We start from the raw sequence: 22501 nt of genomic DNA, 5'->3' as shown, positions 1-22501 counted from the left end.
CTGAGCTTCCCAGATGGCCACCTGATGCAAAGAGCTGACTCATTGGAAAAAGACTCTGATGTTGGGAAAGACTGAAGGCAGGAGGAGAAGAGGATGACAGAGGACGAGATGGTTGGACGGCATCACTGACTCAATGGATGTGAATTTGAGCAAGTTCTGGGAGATGAGGAAGGACGGGGAAGACTGGTGTGCTGTAGACCTTGGGGTCGCAAAGAGTTGGACATGACTGATCAATGGAACAACAACAGGTGGTGTGAGTGGTAAAGAACCCGCCTGCCAATTCAGGAGACTTAGATCTGAGTTCAAACCCTGGGTCAGGAAGATCCCCTAGGGGAGGACATGACAATCTACCCCAGTATTGTTGCTGGGAAATCCCATGGACAGAGCAGTCTGGCAGGCTACAGTCCATAGGGTCGCAAAGAGTTGGACACGACTGAAGCGACTTAGCATGCAGTCAGTTAACAATGTTGTGATAGCTTCAGGTGGACAGCAAAGGGACTTGACCATACATATACATGTATCCATTCTCCCCAAACTCTCCTTCAAGACAAACTGTTAAATGAAAACAGTTATCTTTAGAAAAATGTTTCTCTGTATATATGTATACACACATATATGATGTATACATGTATGTAAACAAAGAAAAAAGGTTCGGAAGCCTACCCATCAAACAAATAGAAATGATTACCCCTGGGGAAGAAAGGTGGATATGGGTGGACGTTAGATTAAGTTGGGCTTTGGTTTGTTTCTGAATTTTTTACCATGTGTATCAATGTACTGCTTATACAGTTAGACATTTAAGACAAAGGAACAAAGGAAGCAAGAAGACATGCGATATAGCAGAGTGGTTAATTTCATGGTCCCTGGAACCAGACAACCTATATCCAGGTTGTAGCTTGCCACTTATTTAACCCTTCTGTGCTTCAGTTTTCTCCCCTGTAACGTGGGAGTAACAATAGTACCCATCTCAGAAAATGGCTGGAAAGATGAAAGAAGACGATATGTGTAAAGTGCTGGGCACATAGAATAAGTTATATAAGTGTTAGCTAGTGTTCCTGCCCGGAGAATCCCAGGGACGGGGGAGCCTGGTGGGCTGCCGTCTATGGGGTTGCACAGAGTCGGACACGACTGAAGTGACTTAGCAGCAGCAGTGTTATTGATTAAGGGAAGAAGGAATCATGGGTGATTCCACTTTAGTCAGAATAATTATTGCTTTTATTTATATTTTGGCACTAGTGGGACCTCAGGAAATGTACTTTAAAAAATCAATATCAAAAAGCCCTGGGGATGAAGCTTCTAATGGTCTTGCTATTATCTAGTCATCCTGGAACAAAAAGCAGGATGGCAAATTGGAGTGTACAGTCCAACCAACATTAATATCAAACACTGGAATGCTAGGGGCAAAAAGACTAGTGGGGTAAATTTTCTGCTTTTAAGGAATTGTGTGATGGAAGGTGTGGTGGAGGGAAGAATCAAATCAATGTACAGGTCATTTCAGCACGATGTGGGGCTCCAATAGAAATGATAAATATAGTCAGAGAGAAAGGAGTAGATTGGGATGAGGAAAGCTCCTCAAAAGGTGAAGACACTGGAAAGATGGAGAAGAGTTAGCTATGACAACAAGGAAGGAACGGGCATTCCAGGCAGAGGAAACATCATGATTTATGTGAGGGGACTACTGGAGGTCAGCATTGCTGAAATATAGTATGTGTGTGTGTGTGTGTGTGTGTGTGTGTGTGTGTGTGTGTTTGGTAGCAAATAGAGGGGAAGGCGAAGAAAAAGTTGGAGGAAGTAAAGAGTAACAAATCTGGAAAGATAGTAACACCAAAGACGACATTAGTCATATAGTATCCACGATGTAATAAGAGCAGAAAGCAAGACTATAGGGGAAAGCTTACTAAAGATAACCTGCCTTGATAGATCAGGGGATTCTATGTAACAGGTCTCAACTTTGAGAAACAACCTTTTGAAAAGAAATATTATAGGGCCATTTCTGACTTCTGCTTCTATATGGAGTGTAATAGGTCACGGCATGGGAGTGCTCTGCTGCAACGTTTAGGGGAAAAAAGGATAATTTACAAAAGTCACCGTTTAAAAGGTTATCAGAGAGTTGTGGAGACAAGACTCTATGAGCTGAAATTCCAGACAGGGAAGACCCCTTCCTAGATGCACTGACAGTCTCTGGCTATTTTCTTCCCTGGAGATATTTGCCAGTTCTGAATGAGGACTAAGAAGAGGGAGGGACCGCTCTAGGGAAAAGAGATACAAGCAGAATTTGGGGTGGTTGTGTGGGGCTGGCTTGACAGATTGTCAACTCATATAGGACCACACACAAATGACCATTTGTTAATTCTTGGGTGTTGCAAGATACTAGGAGACTTAGATAAAAGCTTCAAAAAGGCAGAGTGAAATATCTGTTTCACAATACTTAGGACACAAAGTCCCACTCTAAGGAGAGGTCCTGGCACAAATACATCTCCAGTTACTTCTTCAGGGCATTTGCTAAATATTGAAACTGCATGGGGTAAGAGGCAAAGAACTAAACTCAAAATGTCTAATAGGTAGAAAATACTCTAAAGAACTGAAGACATAAAGACCCAGCAGGCTCTCAATCAAGAGCCAGGAGGGCCACACATGGGAAATAGGGATGAAGAGAGATCCCTGTTTGTGCTAAAGTGATCTGCCTACTTGATGGAAGATGACACGTTTGCAGCCTCTGAATTCTTATATATGATGTCTGGCATACAAGAGAAATGACAAAATGACAATGTGGCCAATAATGAAGAGAAAGAACAGATAGTGCAAGCAAAACCACAGATGATTATATATTACAGGTAACTGATAAAAATTGTAAATATAACATATGATTAATAGTAAAGAAAATATGGGAAAATGGAGGAAAGGATAAAGTCCAACAGAGAATCAGAATCTATAAAAAAGAACCAAGTGTATATTCTAGAAATAAAAAATATACTCTCTGAAGTTAGAAATACTTTGGATGAGTTTGACAGAACACAGCATAGTCAGAGCTAGTGAACTTCAGATGGTCAACAGAAAGTATCCAAATTGAAATAGACAGAGAAATATTATGGAAGAAAAAGAACAGCACATAAAAGACGTGCTGAACACAAATGGTCTAAACACAGTCTTAACTTATTTACTACTTGAAAGAGAGAGAATAGAGTATGGGACAAAAGAAATTTATGGAAACATTAACCCAAATATTTTTTTAAAGATGACTACTGAACTCCAACCAGGCTTAAATAAATGAAAATCACACACATAGCCATATCACAAACTGATGAAAACCAAAGGTAAAAGTAAATCTTAAAAATAGAGAAGTGAAAAGACATTTTACTTTCAAGGAACAAGTAAGAGTAGTTGTAATCTTTAACAGGAACTATGGAAAAAGATGATGAAATGGCATCTTTAAATTGCTGGGGAAAAAACCAAACTATGTACCTTATAATGATCACAATCTTTTAAAAATGTAGGTATCTTTGTTGTTTATTTATTTATTTATTTTGGTTCTGCTACATAGTAGTATGTGGGATGTTAGTTCACCAACCGGGCATTAAACCCTTTCCCCCCTGCAGTGGTAGTGGGGAGTCTCAACCACTGGACTGCCAGGCAAGTCCCTGATTGCAAATGTTTTACCTATACCAATTATGGATGTGTTTTTCACTGTCTCATCAGTTCGGTTCAGTTCAGTCACTCAGTCATGTCCAACTCTTTGTGACCCCATGGACTGCAGCATGCCAGGCTTTCCTGTCATCACCAGCTCCCGGAGCTTGCTCAAATTCTTGTCCATCAAGTTGGTGATGCCATCCAACCATCTCATCCTCTATTGTTCCCTTCTCCTCCTGCCTTTAATCTTTCCCAGCATCAGGGTCTTTTCCAAGGAGTCAGTTCTTTGCAACAGGTGGCCAAAGTATTAGAGTTTCAGCTTTAGTATCAGTCCTTCCAATGAATATTCGGGACTGCTTTCCTTTAAGATTGACTGGTTTGATCTCCTTGCAGTCCAAGGGACTGTCAAGAGTCTTCTCCAACACCACAGTTCAAAAGCATCAATTCTTCAGTGCTCAGCTCTCTTTAGAGTCCAACTCTCTACAGCCAGTTTTACATCCTTTCAACACTCTTTAGCACTCTGAGTTGTGTGGCCTCACACTCCATTAATATTATTTACATAATTGGGGCTTTGTCATTGTGTGGCATAAAGATCACCTATTCCAGTTTGTGTAAACTGGAGCTTTATACTTCTTTAAGGTGGTATTTACTTTTGTGCTCCATTGACTTGACTCTGCAATCAAATCATAGCATCCATGTAATCTCATACAGAGTTTAAATTGCTTTGACTTTATTAGTGAGAGCTTTCTGCTGTAAATTAGGAATCTTGCTTGTATTGGTAGCTTTTATTCTAAGTTTTCTAGTATATAACATTGGATCTCAGTGACTGGGGACATTTTTAAGGCCATTATAAACATCAGGTTTAGAGTTTAATCACAAACCATAGGCCAGGTCATTTTTATTCATGTCACTTAAGAGTTCCCTATATTCACAGCATGGAGACAGATGGAACAGTTCAATAATATAAGCAACAGTGCTATCATTGAGCTGGAGGTTCCTTCTGGTGTGATTTAACACATCTAAATAATGACTGAGAGAGTTTGTAAAATATGTGTCTTCAGACGTAGAGAATGGACATGCAGACACAGCGGGAGAAGGGCAGGGTGGGATGAATAGGGAGGTTAGTATTGACATATATATACTACCCTGTGTAAAATAGGTAGCTAGTGGAGACCTGCTGTATGGCACAGGGAGCTCAGCTCAGTGCTCTATGATGACCTAGATGGGTTGGATGGGGATGAAGTGGGAGGGAGGTCCAAGGGAGAGGGGATATAGGTATACATATAGCTGATTGACGCTGTTGTACAGCAGAAACTAACACAACAGTGTAAAGCAATTATACTAAAATAAAAAGTACTCTCATACATTCATCATAAGTGGAGCAGGACAGTGAGAATGTCCTCTAGCTAATGTATCCTCTCTGGCCTGTCTTTGAATATCCAGTTATTTACTGTTTGGCTGCCTGACCTCTTTCCTGACCAAAGCAACACCAACCAGCAGCTGATGAGTAATCCTTGATGACTGGAATTAACCAGTTGCCACTCCCCATTTCTCAAACACTCCATTGACCATCCAGATACGTTCTTTTCAGGCCCCTTGAACACTTTGTGTTTTTCCTTTCCTCCCTCCTTCCTTTCCTTCCTCCTCCCCCCATCCTCCATTTCCTTCCTTCTTTCTTTCTTTTTCTTTCCCAGGCACTTGTTCCTTGCCTGGGCACCACTGGGCACCATTTTTGCCTGACTCCTGTAGGAGCTAGAATCTGATCTTAACTCTATCTTGATTTCTTTTAATAAAGAAGCCTACATCTAAAATATTTAAGATCTCTATGCTGTTCTACCAAACCCTGCTACTGGCCCTGTATTGAAGTGAAGTGAAGTGAAGTCGCTCAGTCGTGTCCGACTCTTTGCGACCCTGTGGACTGTAGCCCACCAGGCTTCTCCGTCCATGGGATTTTCTGGTCAAGAATACTGGAGTGGGTTGCCATTTCCTTCTCCAGGGGATCTTCCCGACCCAGGGATCGAACCCAGGTCTCCCACATTGCAGGCAGACACTTTAACCTCTGAGCCACCAGGGAAGCCCCTGGCCCTGTATTAGAGAACCTTAAAATTTCCCATTCTGGCCTGGATCTGGTCTCAATTACTCATTGCTCTGTTTTTGACTTTTTCTCTCCCCTTTCAGTCCAATTTTTCTCTGTTTCCCCAAGTTACTGCCAAATGCTGTGTAGCTTTTCCAGTATGCTACATGACCAGCCTCTAAGCCTCTGTTTTGAATTAAGTTTCATTATGTGAGGGCTTCCACATAATAATAAGTAAAGCATTTACTATTTACTAATGGACAGAATAGAAACCATTCAGTAGATCATTCCCAAGAAGTTAACTGACATTAAACCTCCCAAGTGATATCAATCCTCCACTTCCAAATGGCCATTTTAAATGTGAAATCACTTAAATTTTTTAGATGTGGGAACAGTTAGGAGGCTGAGAGGAACTAAATACAGGTTTCAGAATGGAAGTGGTGGATAATTAGGCTGGTGGCTCCACACTTAACTCAGAAGCTCCTGAGATGAAAAGCAGGACTCTAGTGGTGACTTAGAGGGATAAGTTCAGTTCAGTTGCTTGGTCATGTTCAACCGAGGTCACAACTATTTGTGACCCCACGTATTGCATGCAGCACGCCAGGCTTCCCTATCCATCATCAACTCTCAGAGCTTGCTCAAACTCATGTCTACCAGGTGGGTAATGCTATCCAATCATCTCATCCTCTGTCGTCCCCTTCTCCTCCTGCCTTTAATCTTTTGCAAAATCAGTATCTTTTCCAGTGAGTCGGATGTTTGCATCAGGTGGCCAAAGTATTGGAGTTTCAGCTTAGGCATCAGCCCTTTCAATGAATATTCAGGACTGATTTCCTTTAGGATTGATTGGTTTGATCTCCTTGCAGTCCAAGGGACTCTCAAGAGTCTTTTCCAACACTAGAGTTCAAAAGCCTCAATTCTTTCACGTTCAGTTATTAGCCAAGTAAATACTTATCATTCATCCAAAGGTCTAATTAAAAATTTCTTTTATATAACTTAGCCTCTTTTTTTTACAAAAATATTTCCATCTCCTACTATTTCACAGCTGCATTCATGGTTGTTGCTTAGTCACTAAGTCATGTCCAACTATTTGTGATAGCATGAACTGTAGCCCACCAGGTTCCCCTGTCCATGGGATTTCCCAGGCAAGAGTACTGGTGTGGGTTGCCATTTCCTTTTCCAGAGGATCTTCCTGACCCAGGAATTGAACCTGCATCTCTTGAATTGACAGGCGGGTTCTTGACCACTGAGCCACCGGGGAAGCCCAATGTGACTTATGTTCTAGAGCCCTTCATGGTTCAGGCTATAGAAGGCTACGGTTTACCTGAGACCATATTCATGTATGTTCAGGAGTGTCAACAGCTGTGTTCTTTGCAATTTTTAAAATGTCTGCCTTCCATTTCTTCCCTGGTTCCAAGAGAAGAATTTCTGTTTTACCTATTCATTGAATTAAAACAATTTTTTAACAGTTGATGCTTAAAATTTTTATTTTTAAGAAATTTACTTGGTCATTTTTGGTAATACCTTGTTGGTTTTTTGTGTGTGTGTGTGTGATGTGTATATTACTTTATTATCATATTTTATATATTTCATCTCATTTTATATTTTAATCCAGGAGTTACAATATCTGAAGTACTTTATGTATGCTATTTGTTATTTTTGATAACTCTCATTCAGAGTGGCATGTTTTCTTGTATATTTAGTAATCTTTGATTGTGACCTCATTTTTGGTTGATCATCTGTCAAATTTTATCAGAATAGAATTTTTGTTTGTTTCTCTAGGGAGCCAGGAATACTGGTGACACCTTTAGTGGCTTGATTTCATGATGAGTCTCAAGTTTAGCTTCTCCAGCTTGTACATGGTTTAATTTTCTCCTACTAGAACATAAATATCACAAAGGCAAGGAACTAATCTAACTGGTTTGCTATGTCTTCTTCATTGTCTCTTACATAGTAGGTATTACAAAAGGATTTGCTGAAAAATTACTGCGTAGCTCAGCTGGTGCTCCTTTCTACCACCCCCTGCCTTTTTAAAACTTGAAGGTATAGAGAAAGCAGAATTGAAGTGATGATAAATCCACAGTTGAAAGTTGTGTGAGTATGAATCCATATTTAATCACTTTAAAAGTCAATAAAGAATAGAAAACACTACCAATGCATGTTAACTTTCCTTCTATTAGAAGCTGAAAGGGTATTTTTGGCAAGAGTCATATAGTAACATCTTTTTTCAAACACAGACCAGAATGTGTGTCTTCCCATTGGTCTATATAAAATTGCTATTTATAGTTTCAACCAATAGATTATACTTTAGTTTCTGACTTTAAAAAGTGGCGTTTAACATTTCTCTCAGAATTCTTGCATCTCACAATTTGCTTTTATGATGATTTCAAAAGTATTCTCAGTTATCTTAGATGAGGAATTTGTTAGGATGCTCAGGTTACAAATAGGAAATTGGTTCCTGTGTGGTGGGAAGAATTAGTTTTAGATTTGTAAGATTATAGGAATAGATTATAGAATGATGTGTTTGAGCCTAATAGGCATTTTAATCATAAATCCAAAATATAAGCAAATCGTATATATTTTAAAATCGAATCTGATACTTAAGCTGAAGAAGACTAAAGTTAAATTCATGGAGAAACCTTTCTTTTTTTTCCCCAAACTTTAAACTTTTTATTTTGTATTGGGGTATAGCCAATTAATAACACTGTGGCAGTTTCAGGTGAAGAGCGAAGGGACTCAGCCATACATACACATTCTCCCCCAAACCCCCTCCCATCCAGGCTGCCACATAACACTGGGCAGAGTTCCATGTGCTACACAATAGGTCCCTGTTGGTAGAAAACTTTCTTTAGCCAAAAATAATCTGACAATAAACTTATCATTTTCTAAACTGCCAATCAATCAGGTACTAAGTACTAGTGTGTGCTTAACAGTTTTGTGTAAGTTAACTTATTCCAGACTTAGAGTTAAATATAGGACTGTATTTTATAAGCATCTGTGTAGTCTATTATAAGTATCTTAGGGACAAGAGTAAGCTCTGTTCATTATTAGGCTTTTGCATTGTACCTATAATTCTGGAGTGAGGTTATAAAGGATGAGAACTTTGTGGCAGTTAGAGGAAAAGGCTGACCATCAATTACAAGAATAAAAGTAGAAACCCACATAATTCTGGGACCTCCCTGTTTTACTAGTATGGAGTCTGATACAGTATGTGCTTTGCAATACACTTCCAGAAAAAATTCAAGACAATCCAAGTCTTTCATTTTAAGGATCTGAAAATCAGCCAGAAAGGCAGGAAACACATACAACAAAACCATTAAATGGCAACACAAAGCTGTGTCTTCAGTAAAAATAGGTGGTTCTGAAAACACAAGTTGAGAGAATGCAGAGATCCATGTGAGTTGAGGTAGCTGGAGAGCTTTGCGTGAGGAGGCAGTGTATAAACTAATTGTGGTGAGGAGGAGGGCGTTTGGGAAGAGCAGTGGGAATGAGCCACGAGGAAGAGGGAGAGTGGATATTATGGTATGGAGAAACAGAGGGGAAGCTATTCTGTCTCTAACAAAGCATTTGCTTAGAGGAGTAGCTAGAGATGATGCTGGAGAGGTAAGACAGCACAGACTGTGGAAGGCCTCACAATCTTCATAGACCTTAAGCTCCATACTACTAAGTCGCTTCAGTTGTGTCCGACTCTGTGCGACCCCAGAGACGGCAGCCCACCAGGCTCCCCCGTCCCTGGGATTCTCCAGGCAAGAACACTGGAGTGGTTTGCCATTTCCTTCTCCAGATAGACATGGAAAACGTCTATCTTGTTCATCATTATGTCTGGCACTTACCAAGGCAAAAGGAGAAGAGGGCGGCAGAGGATGAGATGGTTAGATAGCATTACCGATTCAATAGACATGAACTTGAGCAAACTCCGGGAGATAGTGGAGGACAGGGAAGCCTGGCAAGCTGCAGTCCACGGGGTCACAAAGAACTGGACATGACTTGGTGACTGAACAACAACATGACCCATGCAATATTGGGGACAGGCTGGTACCAACAACAAAAACCTACCATAGAGTCTGGTATATAGTTTATGTTCAATAAGATTCTGTTGAATGGATTAACTGCAGGGATGAAGACATTTTGAAATGTTGAGGCTTTGTCTAAAGATTGGTGGGGATTCACTGGAAATTATGAAGTATGAAGATGTCATATTATAAATAGTGTTTTAGGAAATCTGTTCTCAAGGCAATAGGCAAAACAAACTAAAGTGGGTGGAGGCTGAATGTTGGGACAGCAGCAGCTTTCATGGAATCTCCTTTGGGTGAGAAGGGTTCGCAGTAGACCGAGGATGCTGGGAAAGGAATTGTTTTGAAACTGAAGCAACTGAACTGTGGTTTATTGGTAAATTTGCCTCCTAGAAGATAGTGAAAGGAATGTTGTCAAGATGGATAAGTAATAGATTAATTTTTGCAGTTGGTAGCTGAACTTTGGAATTTCTACTCTCATTACTTATCTTTTTCCTACTATTTCCCTCCTGACATGGTTATTTGCTTGGTTATTTTTGGTTATTTTTTTCAATGATGCTTAATTATCCATCGATCATTTTTTTTCTATAGAGATATTTTGTTCAACTATTCTTGGAACATTTCTGAATTATCAGACCCATTACACAATTCCCATTATGGGATAGGTTTGGGAAGTGCCTCCATAGAAAATACCTAGAATATCTTTTGTGAGAGCTTACCCAGGAAGAGAGAGATAAGGGAGTGAGTGTGAATTCCTGAAACTTGGAATTCTTCCATCAGTCTCAGAGGTCTAATAAGCTGCTGTGCTCATTCTCCTCAAGGCTTAGAAAGCCACTTCTTCAGTTCAGAACTTCTGGATACGGTGGCTGTTGTAAGGTTGCTTACCAGCATCAAGCTGTAGTCGATAAACCTCCAGGTAGTAGGATATTGTTCTTTTATTATGCATTTTTTCAATTGTACTCTGATAAATAGAAAAAGTGCATTTGTTTCACCCTACTCTTCAGCCCTCAGCGACTAAACAGCCCAGCCCAGCCCAGCCCTGACACAATAAAGCAGAAGTGTTTAGTAAAGCAGATGTGTTGAGTACAGATCTTCCTTGGGTGTGTTGACTCAAGCCCTTGCGCTAAGTCAGCCCTGCTCTCAAGGGTCCCAGGAAGAAAAGTCCGCCCATCCCACCCGGGCGACTTCGAAGGGGCTCACTAATGGCTTATCTTGCTTTGAGGGCGACCGCCCAAGGCCTTACTCCTACGGAGGGCCAAGCCCCGCGGGCGACCGTGGTCTTCCCCTCTGGTCCGGGGCATCACTTAGGGGAGGGAGCAGAGCAGCTCTTTCCTGCTTGCTTTCTCAAAGACCGAAGCGGGAGGCTGGACCGGCACTGGAACAGCAACACTGTTATTATTACTACTATTATTTTCCTAAGGGCTCGGGGCGGGGACGGGAGCCGCAGCCCTCGCCGCACGCCGCCGCACCTCGCTCGCTCGGGGACAAAAGCTCGGGCTGGTGGCGCAGCGGAGCGGGCGGCGCGTCCCCGTGGCCGGTGGACCCGGCGGGCCGGGCGGGCCCGGGAGGCGGGGAGGCGGGCCCCGCCCAGCTCCGGCCGCGGGCTGTCAGCGCTGCCGCGCCCCGCGGGTCCCCGCGTCCGCCGCGTCCCCGCCCGCCGGCCGCCCGGCGCCCAGGTGTCCTGCGGGAGGCGTCCCCGCGCGGCCAGCTGCCTCCGCTCGCGAGCGGCCGCGGGTGCGCCTCGTGCGTCTCGGAGAAATTTTCCTCCCCACCCCCTGGTGGGTGTCTCCGCCGCCCTCCCGGCTCCGGCTCCTGCTGCTTGAACCATGTCCGCCAGGGGTGAGTGGGGACCAGGTGGGCGCCGTCCACAGAGCCCCACAGCCGGGCCCAGCAGGTGCAGGAGGGCTGGGGGCTGCGAGAGCCGCGCCGGCCCCAACCCGGCGTGAAACTTTGGCATCGGATCCCTGGGTTCTGGGCTGCGGGGGATGGTGGTGGTGGGGGGGTGTTGGGGAGGGGGAGAGTGAAGCGGGGGTAGAAGGAAGCCCTCGCACTTGACCTTGATCCCCGGATGTGGGCGAAGTCTGAGGGCCAAGGTCGGTGTCCGGCTCACCTGTACTAGCTGCACGTCTGGGCTGGCAGGGCTTGGGGGATGGGCTCGCCGCTGCCCGCAGCGGCCTGGAGGGCTAGCCGGGAGGGAGGAAGAGGTTTTTTTTTTTCCTCCTTTCTTGTTACCATTTTGCAGCTTGATTATGGAAGGTATCCAGGGCTTGATGCAGTACGATTTAAAGCTGCAGTGCTTACACCCTATTAAAAAAAAGTAAATTCCCTACCTGTGCTCCTCTGTACATGCATCTCCCCTCACCCCCAGAGAGTTTCTTCCTGGAGTGAAACCATTACGCTTATGGCAGGTGAAACTGGGCGAAAAAAAAAAAAAAAAAAAATCAGAATTGCTTTTCAGGCCAGAGTGAAGGGAATGTATTCCTTCCTTACCATCTGGAGCCAGTGGTGATGCTGAGAGAGTGGGTTAGTCATAGCTCAGTGGCTGCTACTATGAGTGAAATATTAAAGAGATCAAGTCATTGTGCAGCTTGCCAGCAATGAAAACGAAGTGACTCGGTCGCTTTGCCGTAAGCCTTTAAGGCAAATACTGATTATTTTTAGAAAGTATATTTGCAAAGCAAGAATTATCACCCCTTTTGATACCCTGAAGCTTTAAGAGGAGTTGAAGGGTAATTTTTTTTTTTTTTTAAACACTGAAGGGTTAACCTTGCTTTTTGAGGGGAGTTTAGGTATTTAATAACATGTGTTGCTTAACTCAGTGCTGTTTTTCAAGGTTCATTCTGGGGCATATAATATATAAAATAAATTCTATCCAGGATGTTTAAACTCCTTTTTGAACACACTGGTCTTTGCTAAATATGGTTGGTTGGTTCTGTATCTGGAAATGGGGTGGTACCAGCTGGGTGGAGTGATAGAATTTACATTTGTAGATCTCAGGCTACAGAGGTGATATGGGACCCTGAGAAATTACCTGCCTAGTGATGTCTTAAAATTTGTGTGTGTTAGAGAAGGAAAAAAGAGGGTGGAGGAAATATGATTATAGGGGACTGGGTGTATGCGGGATCTTCAAAGTGATTCCAGCTGTATAATCACTGAATTGTGTTCTAAGATGGAAGCCTCTGGTCCTGAGTTCTGTCCTAAGTACAAGGAAGATGTGATTAGTTCTCATAGGTTGTAAAACTCTCTGTGATCAGAGTCCATCTCTGATGCAGTTTGTACCACTCAGAGCCCTTAGTGTACAAAACATTGCACACTAGAAGAGCCAAGTCACTACTGCAAACCTTGGTGCGTCCTAGAAAGAGCATCAGGTTCATTAGGTAACACCCCAGTTTCACCTTGTCTCTGGCCCCATCTATTACAAGCTCTCTGTCTAGAGCTCTGGCTTGAGTCCTGGTTCATGATTTTGTTTTTGAACCTGGTTTCAAACATGATGATCTGGAGTTGGACATAAATCTTCACTCAACGGTCTTGCTTCCACTTCAAACTCCATGTTGATAATCTTGTACTTAACAGTTTAAAAGTATGACTCATATTGCACAGGGAGAAAAAAACATGATAAGTTATAGTAACTGCATCCTTAGTATGTGTTAGGTGCTTCACATGTATTACATCAGTTAGTCCTCTCAAACAGTGAATCAAGAGATAATCTTGATAATCAAGAGATACCTCTCCATTTCAAGGTGAAATAAACTGAGGTTTTGAGAGATTATGTAACTTGCCTGAGCTCAAACGGTTGGTTGATGGAGGATCCTGATTTCTATCCAGGTCTGTCTGACTTCTGATTAGTGGAATGTCTAGTATAGTAGCTACTGAATTAAGCTCATGTGGAAAAATGTCTGTTTGCCATTTATTTTTTATGAAAAATATTTTCAGAACCGAATTTCACTATGCTTTTGTAATTCAGTATCTGCTCTCATTTCTAATCCTGAAAGTAGAGATAAGCTTTTATGGTTTTGTTATGTCCACTTAAATACCTAACTTATCATTAGGAAGGTCTTTAGATAGTGGGAAAGATAAATCTTATTTAAAAAATATATTAGCTTATTTCTAATATCTAGACTTGTAGGTTATAGTAAGGGTAAAAAAATTTTTTTAATTGAAAACACTGAAACGAATTGAACCTAATAAATAAATAATTTTATTAAAATATTTAAGAGTCAAAAATATTTTTAATTCATTTTCTCTTTAAGATATAAGGTGAGTACTAAAATTTGATTCATTAAATTAAGCTAGCAAAAGATATTCCTAAATTCCATGGAAGGCCAGCTAAGACATTCCAGATCTTGTGGTCTTTGAGAATATTATCATCAAAGACTTTTAACTTGGTGTCATATTTTTGCTACTAGAGACCAAAATGGAGCTATCACGTCTTCATTTTTGAATTGACAAACTGGAGAAAATTGTAGCACTTAGAATAGTGTTTCTAAATTTGGGAAGAATCATCCAGGTAACTTTTTTTAAAAGTGTAGATTCTCGTGCCTCATTCCAGGTCTAATGGGTTATAAAGTCTAGAGGTAGAGGCCAAACATCCATAAACTATGTGAAAAGCTCTCCTGGTAATTCTAAAAATCATTAGATAGAACAGGGTCAAAGAATCATCTGGAGTATACTATTGTTAAACATGCTGTTACCAGGGTTCTGCTTCAGATCTACAGAATTGGAATATTCAGAGACAGGCCTGGAAATCTGAATTTTTAAACAAACATCCAGTTGATTCTTATGTACCAGCCATCTTGGGGGCTATTGAATTGAAGCTTGTTCCTTTTAACTCAGGGTTTTGTATCATCCAGCAAGTTTTGGAAAAAGCTGTTTTTGAGTTATGAAAGTAATACAATAAAATTATCAATATATTAGTATAATCAAAATATGTCAATGTATTAATGGATGTATTAAGTATTTAAATTATAAAGTATTTTAGTAAAATTTCAAGCAGAAATATATTAAGTTAAAAATGAAAATTCACTATTTTTATTCCCTACAAAATCCTCAGAATTAAGCATGGCTAACAGCGCCTCTTATGTATCCTTTCTGGCATTTTCTATCTGATTAGATTTTGGTTCAGTTCGATAAATATGAAATACTTATTCAGTATAAGACACATGACAAACAGCAGGCACTATACACAGAAGAGATTGCTCATGAGTCTATTTGTTTTGCAGAAGCTTGAGTCTTGAGAAAATAGATCCAGGTGTGTGAGGGCAGAGTCCATAGCACTGGCAGAGAAGTAACTCACAGTATGTATGCTCTAGCAATGTTAGATCAGTTTTGCTATCTGTTTTTAGAACTTAAAACTAGGAGCAACCTGGATGCTCACTCATCAGAGAATGCGTGACTAAATCATGGCTCATTCATATTGTAAACTGTTAAGCAACTATTAGAAAGGGTGCGTTAGGTCCATTTGTGTCAGTCTGAAGTGATGGCTGTAATACATTATAAGTGAAAAGAGCAGTTTTAAGATTATATATATATATATATATAAAATATATGATCTCAGTTCTATATATTGTGAAAAATCTCTAACTATGCCTATGAGTGTGTGCCGGGAGCATAGAGAAAATCATAGAGCAGTACACACCAAGCATTTAACAGTGGTTAAAAAAAGTCAAGGATAAAAAACATTAGTCAAGGAGAGGGAGGGGAGAGAGTTGGCTTTCCTTTGAACATGTCTTTGTGTTGTTTGATAACAAGTAGATATAACTTTAAAAGATTGAGCTGTTGTTCAGTTGTCAAGTCATGTCCTCCTCTTTGCAACCCCATGGACCTCAGGATGCCAGGCTTCCCTGTCCTTCACCAGCTCCCAGAGTTTGCTCAAACTCATGTTTATTGATTGAGTCAGTGATGCTATCCAATCATCTCATCCTCTGTCGCCCCCTTCTCCTCTTGCCCTCAATCTTTCCCAGCACTGAGAGGAACATCAAATAAATAAAAAATGTTCATTTCATTTATTCATTCATTTATTTATTCAAGTCAGTGATGTAGATCTGCTTTCATTTATTCAACAAACAGATGTTATGTGCAGGCGATCAGTGACTAGGACACAGCATGCACCCTCAAGGAGCTCATAGTTCTGTGGGGGAGACAAATACATACACGCTATTTATAAAAGGATGTGATGAGCGTGAGGGAGAAAGAGAGAAAGTGGGCTGGAGAGAGAGTTCTGATGATAATGAAGGGGTGACATAAAACGTAGCCATGGATAGTGAGGACCATGAGATCAGGTGAGGCTTCCTGAAGAAAGCAGGGATTTTCCTGGGAGAATGGCTATAGCCAGATGAAAAAGGATGGGGTGGAGGGAAAGTCTTTCCAGGGAGACTCAAGCATGAAAGAAACAGTTCTATGTGTGCCAACCTGGAAAGCACATAGGTGCAGGATGGCATGTTTGCTAGGGAGAGGGGAGCCAGGTCTCAGTGGGGTGAGGAGGTGCGGTGGGCACTTTGTGGAAAGGTCGATGAGGAAGACATTTTCATTTACGGAAGTGTGGTTCCAGGGAGCACGGTGGAGGGATGTCAGCAGTGGATGAGGGGTGTGCAGGAGGAGGGAAGAAGTGCGGGGCAGGGGGAGTGAGGAGAAGAGGAAATAAGGGAGGCTGAGTCTTCTCTGTCTTGTCCAAAACTGCGACTGCGGGAATGAGAGAGATGGTTGGGCATGGTTGGCCTCAAATGTCTTAATTTGGGCATGAGCAGCTCTGGCTGCAGAGTGAGCCGAGTCCCAGGCAGCCCCGGCTGAAAGGCAGAGAGGTGGTGAGGGCTGCCCACTCCAGTATTCTTGCCTGGGAAATCCCACAGACAGAGGAGCCTGGTGGGCTACAGTACATGGGGTCGCAAAGAGTCGGGCATGACTGAGTATGCATGCTAGCCAAGCCCTCTGCTGGACAGTGGCTCTTCCATAGGCCTGGGGCACAGAGGGACTCCAGGAATCAGAGCTGTGCTCACCTTTGCTGATGTCTTCTTCAGCTTCCACGCTACAGTAGGCTCAACAAACATGAATCTGCTAATCCGTAATGGAAGTGGAGACTTCCATTGCATTTCTTCTTTCTCTTACTTCTTTCTGTAAGTTTCTCTCTCTCTCTGTTATACCTCTAGTTGCATCCCTCTAACCTTTATCACTTTCTTTCATGGTGATGTTGCAATGATTAATGCACTAAGATGATTTGTGCACTGGCTTGTTTGGTGTTATAGGGGGACTGATTTTCTCGCCTGAATTAGCTAGAGCTTTTCCTCTCTTTGAGTTCCAGAACTCTCAGCAATTTATCGAACTGAAATAAAAGGACAATATATTTGAAAGCCAAGTTTAGCCATTATACATTTTGGTATTCAAAAAAATAAAACAGCACACTGCACTTCTGGAAGTCATTTTCCACGCTTAAATGAGTTCCAGCTCAATAAATATATATATTTTTTTACATGAGAGAATTAGTTTTTTGTTTTTTATAATTTATTTTGGCTGCACTGGGTCTTCATTGCTGCACATGGGCTTTCTCTAGTTGCAGCGAGCAGGGACTGCTCTCTAGTTGCCGTGTGCAGGCTTCTCATTGCGGTAGCTTCTCTTGTTGTGGAGCATGGGTTCTAGGATGTGTGGGGTTCCGCTGTGGCCGTGGGCTCAGGAGTTGCAGCTCAAGGGCTCTGGAGCACAGGCTCAGTAGTTGTGGCACATGGGCAGGCTTAGTTGCTCCACAGTGTGTGGCGTCTTCCAGGACCAGGAGGTGTGTATTCTTAAGTGATCCTATTTTTACACGCACATTACTAGTTCCCTCAGTTCTAGAGGGGAACAAAACAGCACTAATTCAGAGTGCCCTTTAAAATGGGAGATGAAATTTTGTAAAATTTATGAAATAATCTCTTTGAGATCGTAAATTAGTCTTCATCATCTTTTATGGGAGAAATGTTTCTTTTTTTATGAGCCTGTAGATTCAGGTTCTTCTCTAACTTAATTCACCCTTAAAGTCTATTAGCATAGGTAGTACTGATCATTCGATACAACTAGACATTTTGTTGCTCCATTCACAAGGGAAAGCTACTTTTTAAGTCCTGAACTGTGTGGTGCCATTATCTGCTTAATCCCTGGTTTCTGACTGTTCAGTAGCCAAATGAAAAAGAATGTGAGTGATTAGTATTTCACCCTGGTAAAGCAGCAGTCTCTTGGAATATCATCCATCCATCCTATAGACATCTATTCAACCTCCTTAGAGTTCATTATAAACATCATCAAATGAACAGCTGTATGTCTATTTTAAGTTTATGATGTCACTAGGAGTTGACATGTTGCCTACATTATCCTAGTGTTGTGGGGTTGTTCTCTCTCTAAATGTGTAACACTAACCAGTTATAACAGCTCATGCCAAATAGCAGCTATTTCCTTCATTTTCCCTACAGACTTCTTGATGTTTTTTGAAGCTTTGTGGTCCTCTCCTGCAGCCCATCTTGGTGACATTGTGGCAAGGTTAAGAAGGTTCCTATGACTCTACCCCATGGATAGAGCAATCCCTGTGTTTCCCTTAGCTTCTCCTGGGGCACTTCCATTTTTAGCTCATGTTTCCTCCTCTACAAGTTAGGGAATGTTCTTTGCTGCCTTAGTAAATACCTCATGATTTAGAGCACAAACATCATCATTCTGTCACAGGCAGCAGCCTGAGGAGAAAACCAATTCACTTACAAACTGGAGAGGAAATTGCTGTGAGAGTAAAGAGTGGGGGAGTAGGAGGGGGAGATGGAGAAGGAGGGAAGGAGAGAGAGGGACAGAGAACATGAGAGCAATAGGGGATGGATGTAGATTAAACAAGAGTATTAAAAATTGAGAATAGAGATATCAGGTTTGAGTAAAACAGATATTTGCTAGTGTAAGTTGAATTATCACATTTTTCTTTATTGAAAATGAAATAGAAACTATTGGAGTTGAAATTTATGTTAGATATACACAGGATTCCACAATTAAGAAAATACATACTTTTTTCCCTCTCCCTTCCTCCAAGAACAGAAATGCCAACTATTTATCTGAAAATTTCTTGGCAGCAAGCAAGAAGGGTTAACTCATGCCCATTCAACCTTCTCCACTGATATTTAATCAGTTAATGTTTATTGAACCTCTTTTCTAGAGCAGCCAGATTTATTCTAAATCTATTCCTGAACTGATGATGCTAATAAATTAATGAAGTCATTTAACAAATATTTATTGAGCACTCTGGAGTGAGGACTGTCATGAGTTTGAGGGAGAGAAATATTACAAGGTGTTAGAATTTGTGATTGAATGAGGCTGGAGCAAATAAGGCTGATAGATATCTGTTGCTGACGTTTGATCTAACGTATGTGTATCACATAAGTTATCATCCAAATTGGGATACTCCCATCTAAGACAAATTCTAAACCTGATGGAGTACTGGGACACAGATATAGAGTGGGGCTGCTGCTGCTGCTGTCCTGCAAACTGGGCCTGTGCCCTTCTAACTAGTAAAGTTTCCAGCCAGTATGTGTTTTGGTGTCAGCATGTTCTTCAGTCTCAAAGGATAGAATTTTTGTCAATATCTGATTATCTGTGTATAGTGTTAACTATGTTGTATATTACCTACATGAAAATTTAACTTGACTCCTAGACTGGTTATCTCTTCCCCATCATTCCAGCACATTTCTGAGCAGTTTTCTCTCATGGGAAGTTGATATGATCAGGTATAATTACCATTGTGCTTAGTCACTCAGTGGTGTCCAACTCTCTGTGACCCCATGGACTGTAGCCCACCAGACTCCTCTGTCCATGAGGATTCTTCAGACAAGAATACCGGAGTGGGTTGCCATGCCCTTCTCCAGGGGATCTTCCCAACCCAGGTCTCCTGCATTGCAGGTAGATTGCTTACCATCTGAGCCACCAGGGAAGCCCAAGGATACTGGAGTGGGTAGCCTATCCCTTCTCCAGGGGAACTTCCTGACCCAAGAATCAAATCAGGGTCTCCTGCATTGCAGGTGGATTCTTTACCAGCTGAGCTACCAGGGAAGTCCATAATTACCATTATAGACTAACAATAACATTTGGTATGAAGTTAAACCCAAATGAATTTTTACAAATTTTTAGAGTAATTCACATGATAGTTTTCTTCTACTGAGATAAATTATCTAGAGAAGGAAATGTTGAGTGCCTTTCATCCTCTATAGTCATTTAAAATGAGTGGCTCTGGGGATTTCCCTGGTGGTCCAGTGGTTGAGACTTCACCTTCCAATGCAGGGGGTGCAGGTTCGATCCCTGATTGGGAAGCTAAGATCCCACATGCCTCAGGGCCAAAAACCAAAGCATAAAACAAGAAATATTGTAACAATTTCAATAAAAAACTTTAAAAATGGTTCACATAAAAAATAATCTTTAAAAAATAGTAAAATTAGTGGCTCTGTTTCTTCTAGTTAGTGCAACTTCAAAGCATCTTTAGAATGTGTAGTCAACTCTACCTGTGGTTGTTCTTGGACTCACTACCTATTTGATGGCTCTCAGTCAATGTATTTAAGATCTATTTACCCAGTACATTCTATTGCTTTATTGGAAAATTTATCTAATATGCATTTTCCAGTATAAAGAAATTGTCCATATTTTGTTTTATAATTACTGGGTGGGCAAGTTCTTATTTAGTAGATGTACCCACAAAATCTTTTGTATTATTCAGTTCTACATTAGGATAAAAATGGAAGCAGAAATTGTGGGTCAAGCACCTCCAAATTACTTGCTGATTGATTAGAGGTCATATGATTTTGGTCCTTTGTTAGAAAATTTCTTCTTTAGGCTTGCAGGAGGAAGAACTGTACATGCATAATTATTGTTATTCACATCTTAATAAATCAAAGTGCTTTATTCTGTGCTGTGTGTTCTTTTCGCCAGCTCTTTAACTTTATTGCATATGAGAATAATATTTGATGGTGTATATGTAATCATGTCGGAGTCAATTTATAAATAGTTTTTCCTAAAGAAAATACCCTCTAATACATTTTGCTTAAAACCATGTCTAAGGTCTTTACCCGTGCTTTTCTTTCTCAACTTATCGAGAATTCTTTAAAAAAAAAACTCATCCACAACAGGGTAGCCATCAGAGAACTGAATGCTAACAATGAAGGGAAATGAGGACAATGAAGTAAACAGCTATTTCTGGCTTTTAGCTCCAAATAGGAATGAACAGAAGGAGAGGAGTCCCAGAGTCTGGGGAAAGGAGGGTGGAGGGGGAAAGCCATCATTTTTCAAAGTTAAAAAAATGTAGAAAAGAAGTTTAGGTTGGCAGTCTCTAATGGCTTCTAGGGAGTTTTTTTTTGTTTGTTTGTTTTTCTTGTTCTGTGTAGAACAAGGGAATCTTTATTTGGATTCATTTGAGCATTCAGGTGAGCAATGAACATGAACACCAGTGATGGTTTAGTTTTTGCACCAGTTCCGTAGCTGCTGTTTATTTTAGGAGAATCTATTCAGTGATTAGACACTTTACATAAACTATAGAGTTGGAGTTGTAAATAATGTATTCATTTTTTCTGGTCTTTCTGTATAGCTGAACACCTGCTAAGTGCTCAGGTTATTCCAGGTGTTGGAGTGGGATAGTCCCTTACCAAATAAACCTGTAATGGGACAAGTGGTAACAAAGTGCCATGAAGAAATAAAAAGAAGAGTAAGGAGGAGAGACGGAGAAGGCAATGGCACCCCACTCCAGTACTCTTGCCTGGAAAATCCCATGGATGGAGGAGCCTGGTAGGTTGCAGTCCATAGGGTCGCTAAGAGTTGGACACGACTGAGTGACTTCCCTTTCACTTTTCACTTTCATGCATTGGAGAAGGAAATGGCAACCCACTCCAGTGTTCTTGCCTGGAGAGTCCCAGGGACTGGGGGGCCTGGTGGGCTGCTGTCTCTGTGGTCGCACAGAGTCGGACATGACTGAAGTGACTTAGTAGTAGTAGTAAGGAGGAGAGAGGAAGCTGGGGAGATGAGAGACAAGGCAGGTGCTATTTTATTTGGGATGATAATGGAAGGCATCTTTGATAAAGTGATGGGTGAGCAGACCTGAAGGAAGTGAGAGGTCATGCAGATTCTGGTGGAAGGGTTTTCTAGGCAGTGAGATAAGCAGTGCAAAGGTGTTGAGGTCTATACTGTGTGTGTGTCCTTGGACCAAGGGAGGCCAGTGTGGCTGGATCAGGGACTGAAGGGGAGAGATGAAGTCACAGATTTGGGCAGGGGGTGGTATGTCAGATTGGTCCTTGCAGGCCATGTGAGGGCTTGAGTTTCCCTGAGTGAGACTGAGTGAGTTAGGAGGTCTTTGGATAGTTCTGAGCAAAGTTGTGACATGATTTGATATAGTTTAAATGGATCACTCGGTCAACAATATACAGAATAGATGACAGTGAATAAATATAGATGCAGGAAGACCAGTTAGGAGCTTATTGTAATGGTCAGAACAGGAGAAGATAATGACTTAGACCAGGTGGTAGGAAAGTGGCTGTTGAGAAGTCAGTGGATTCTGGGAATATTTCTAAGGAAGTGCTTTTTGGACTTGTGGATAGGAGGAAGCTTGGAGTAAAAGAAGGGGGAGAATTGTGAGTACTTCTCTTTTCTCAGCCCCTGGAAGGATAGAATGGGGAAGAGTGTTACACAAGCAGGTTTGTGGGGTGGGAGAACCAAGTATTTTGGACATTTAAATTTGAGATGTTTCTTTTAGGTATTCTGAGGATATTTATTGTGTCCGTTTTATAAAGAGAGAAAATGAGACCTAGAGAAGCAAAGAAAT

At 41.4% G+C, this 22501-nt stretch overlaps 1 protein-coding gene across 1 annotated transcript in view; it reads left to right on the top strand.

Moving 5' to 3' along the window:
• The first annotated feature begins 11331 nt into the window (after positions 1–11331).
• The window catches only part of ABLIM1 (actin binding LIM protein 1), a 329328-nt gene continuing 318158 nt past the window's right edge, over positions 11332–22501 (top strand). Inside the window, exon 1 of the mRNA XM_044935300.2 lies at positions 11332–11550. Coding sequence (XP_044791235.1) covers positions 11538–11550 — 13 coding nt within the window. The 5' untranslated portion in view covers positions 11332–11537. The remainder of the gene's footprint in view (positions 11551–22501) is intronic.

Source organism: Bubalus bubalis, chromosome 23, assembly GCF_019923935.1.
Source record: "Bubalus bubalis isolate 160015118507 breed Murrah chromosome 23, NDDB_SH_1, whole genome shotgun sequence".
NCBI lineage: Eukaryota > Metazoa > Chordata > Mammalia > Artiodactyla > Bovidae > Bubalus > Bubalus bubalis.
The sequence above is the reverse complement of the archived record's forward strand: the minus strand, read 5'-3'. Positions and strand labels throughout refer to the sequence as shown.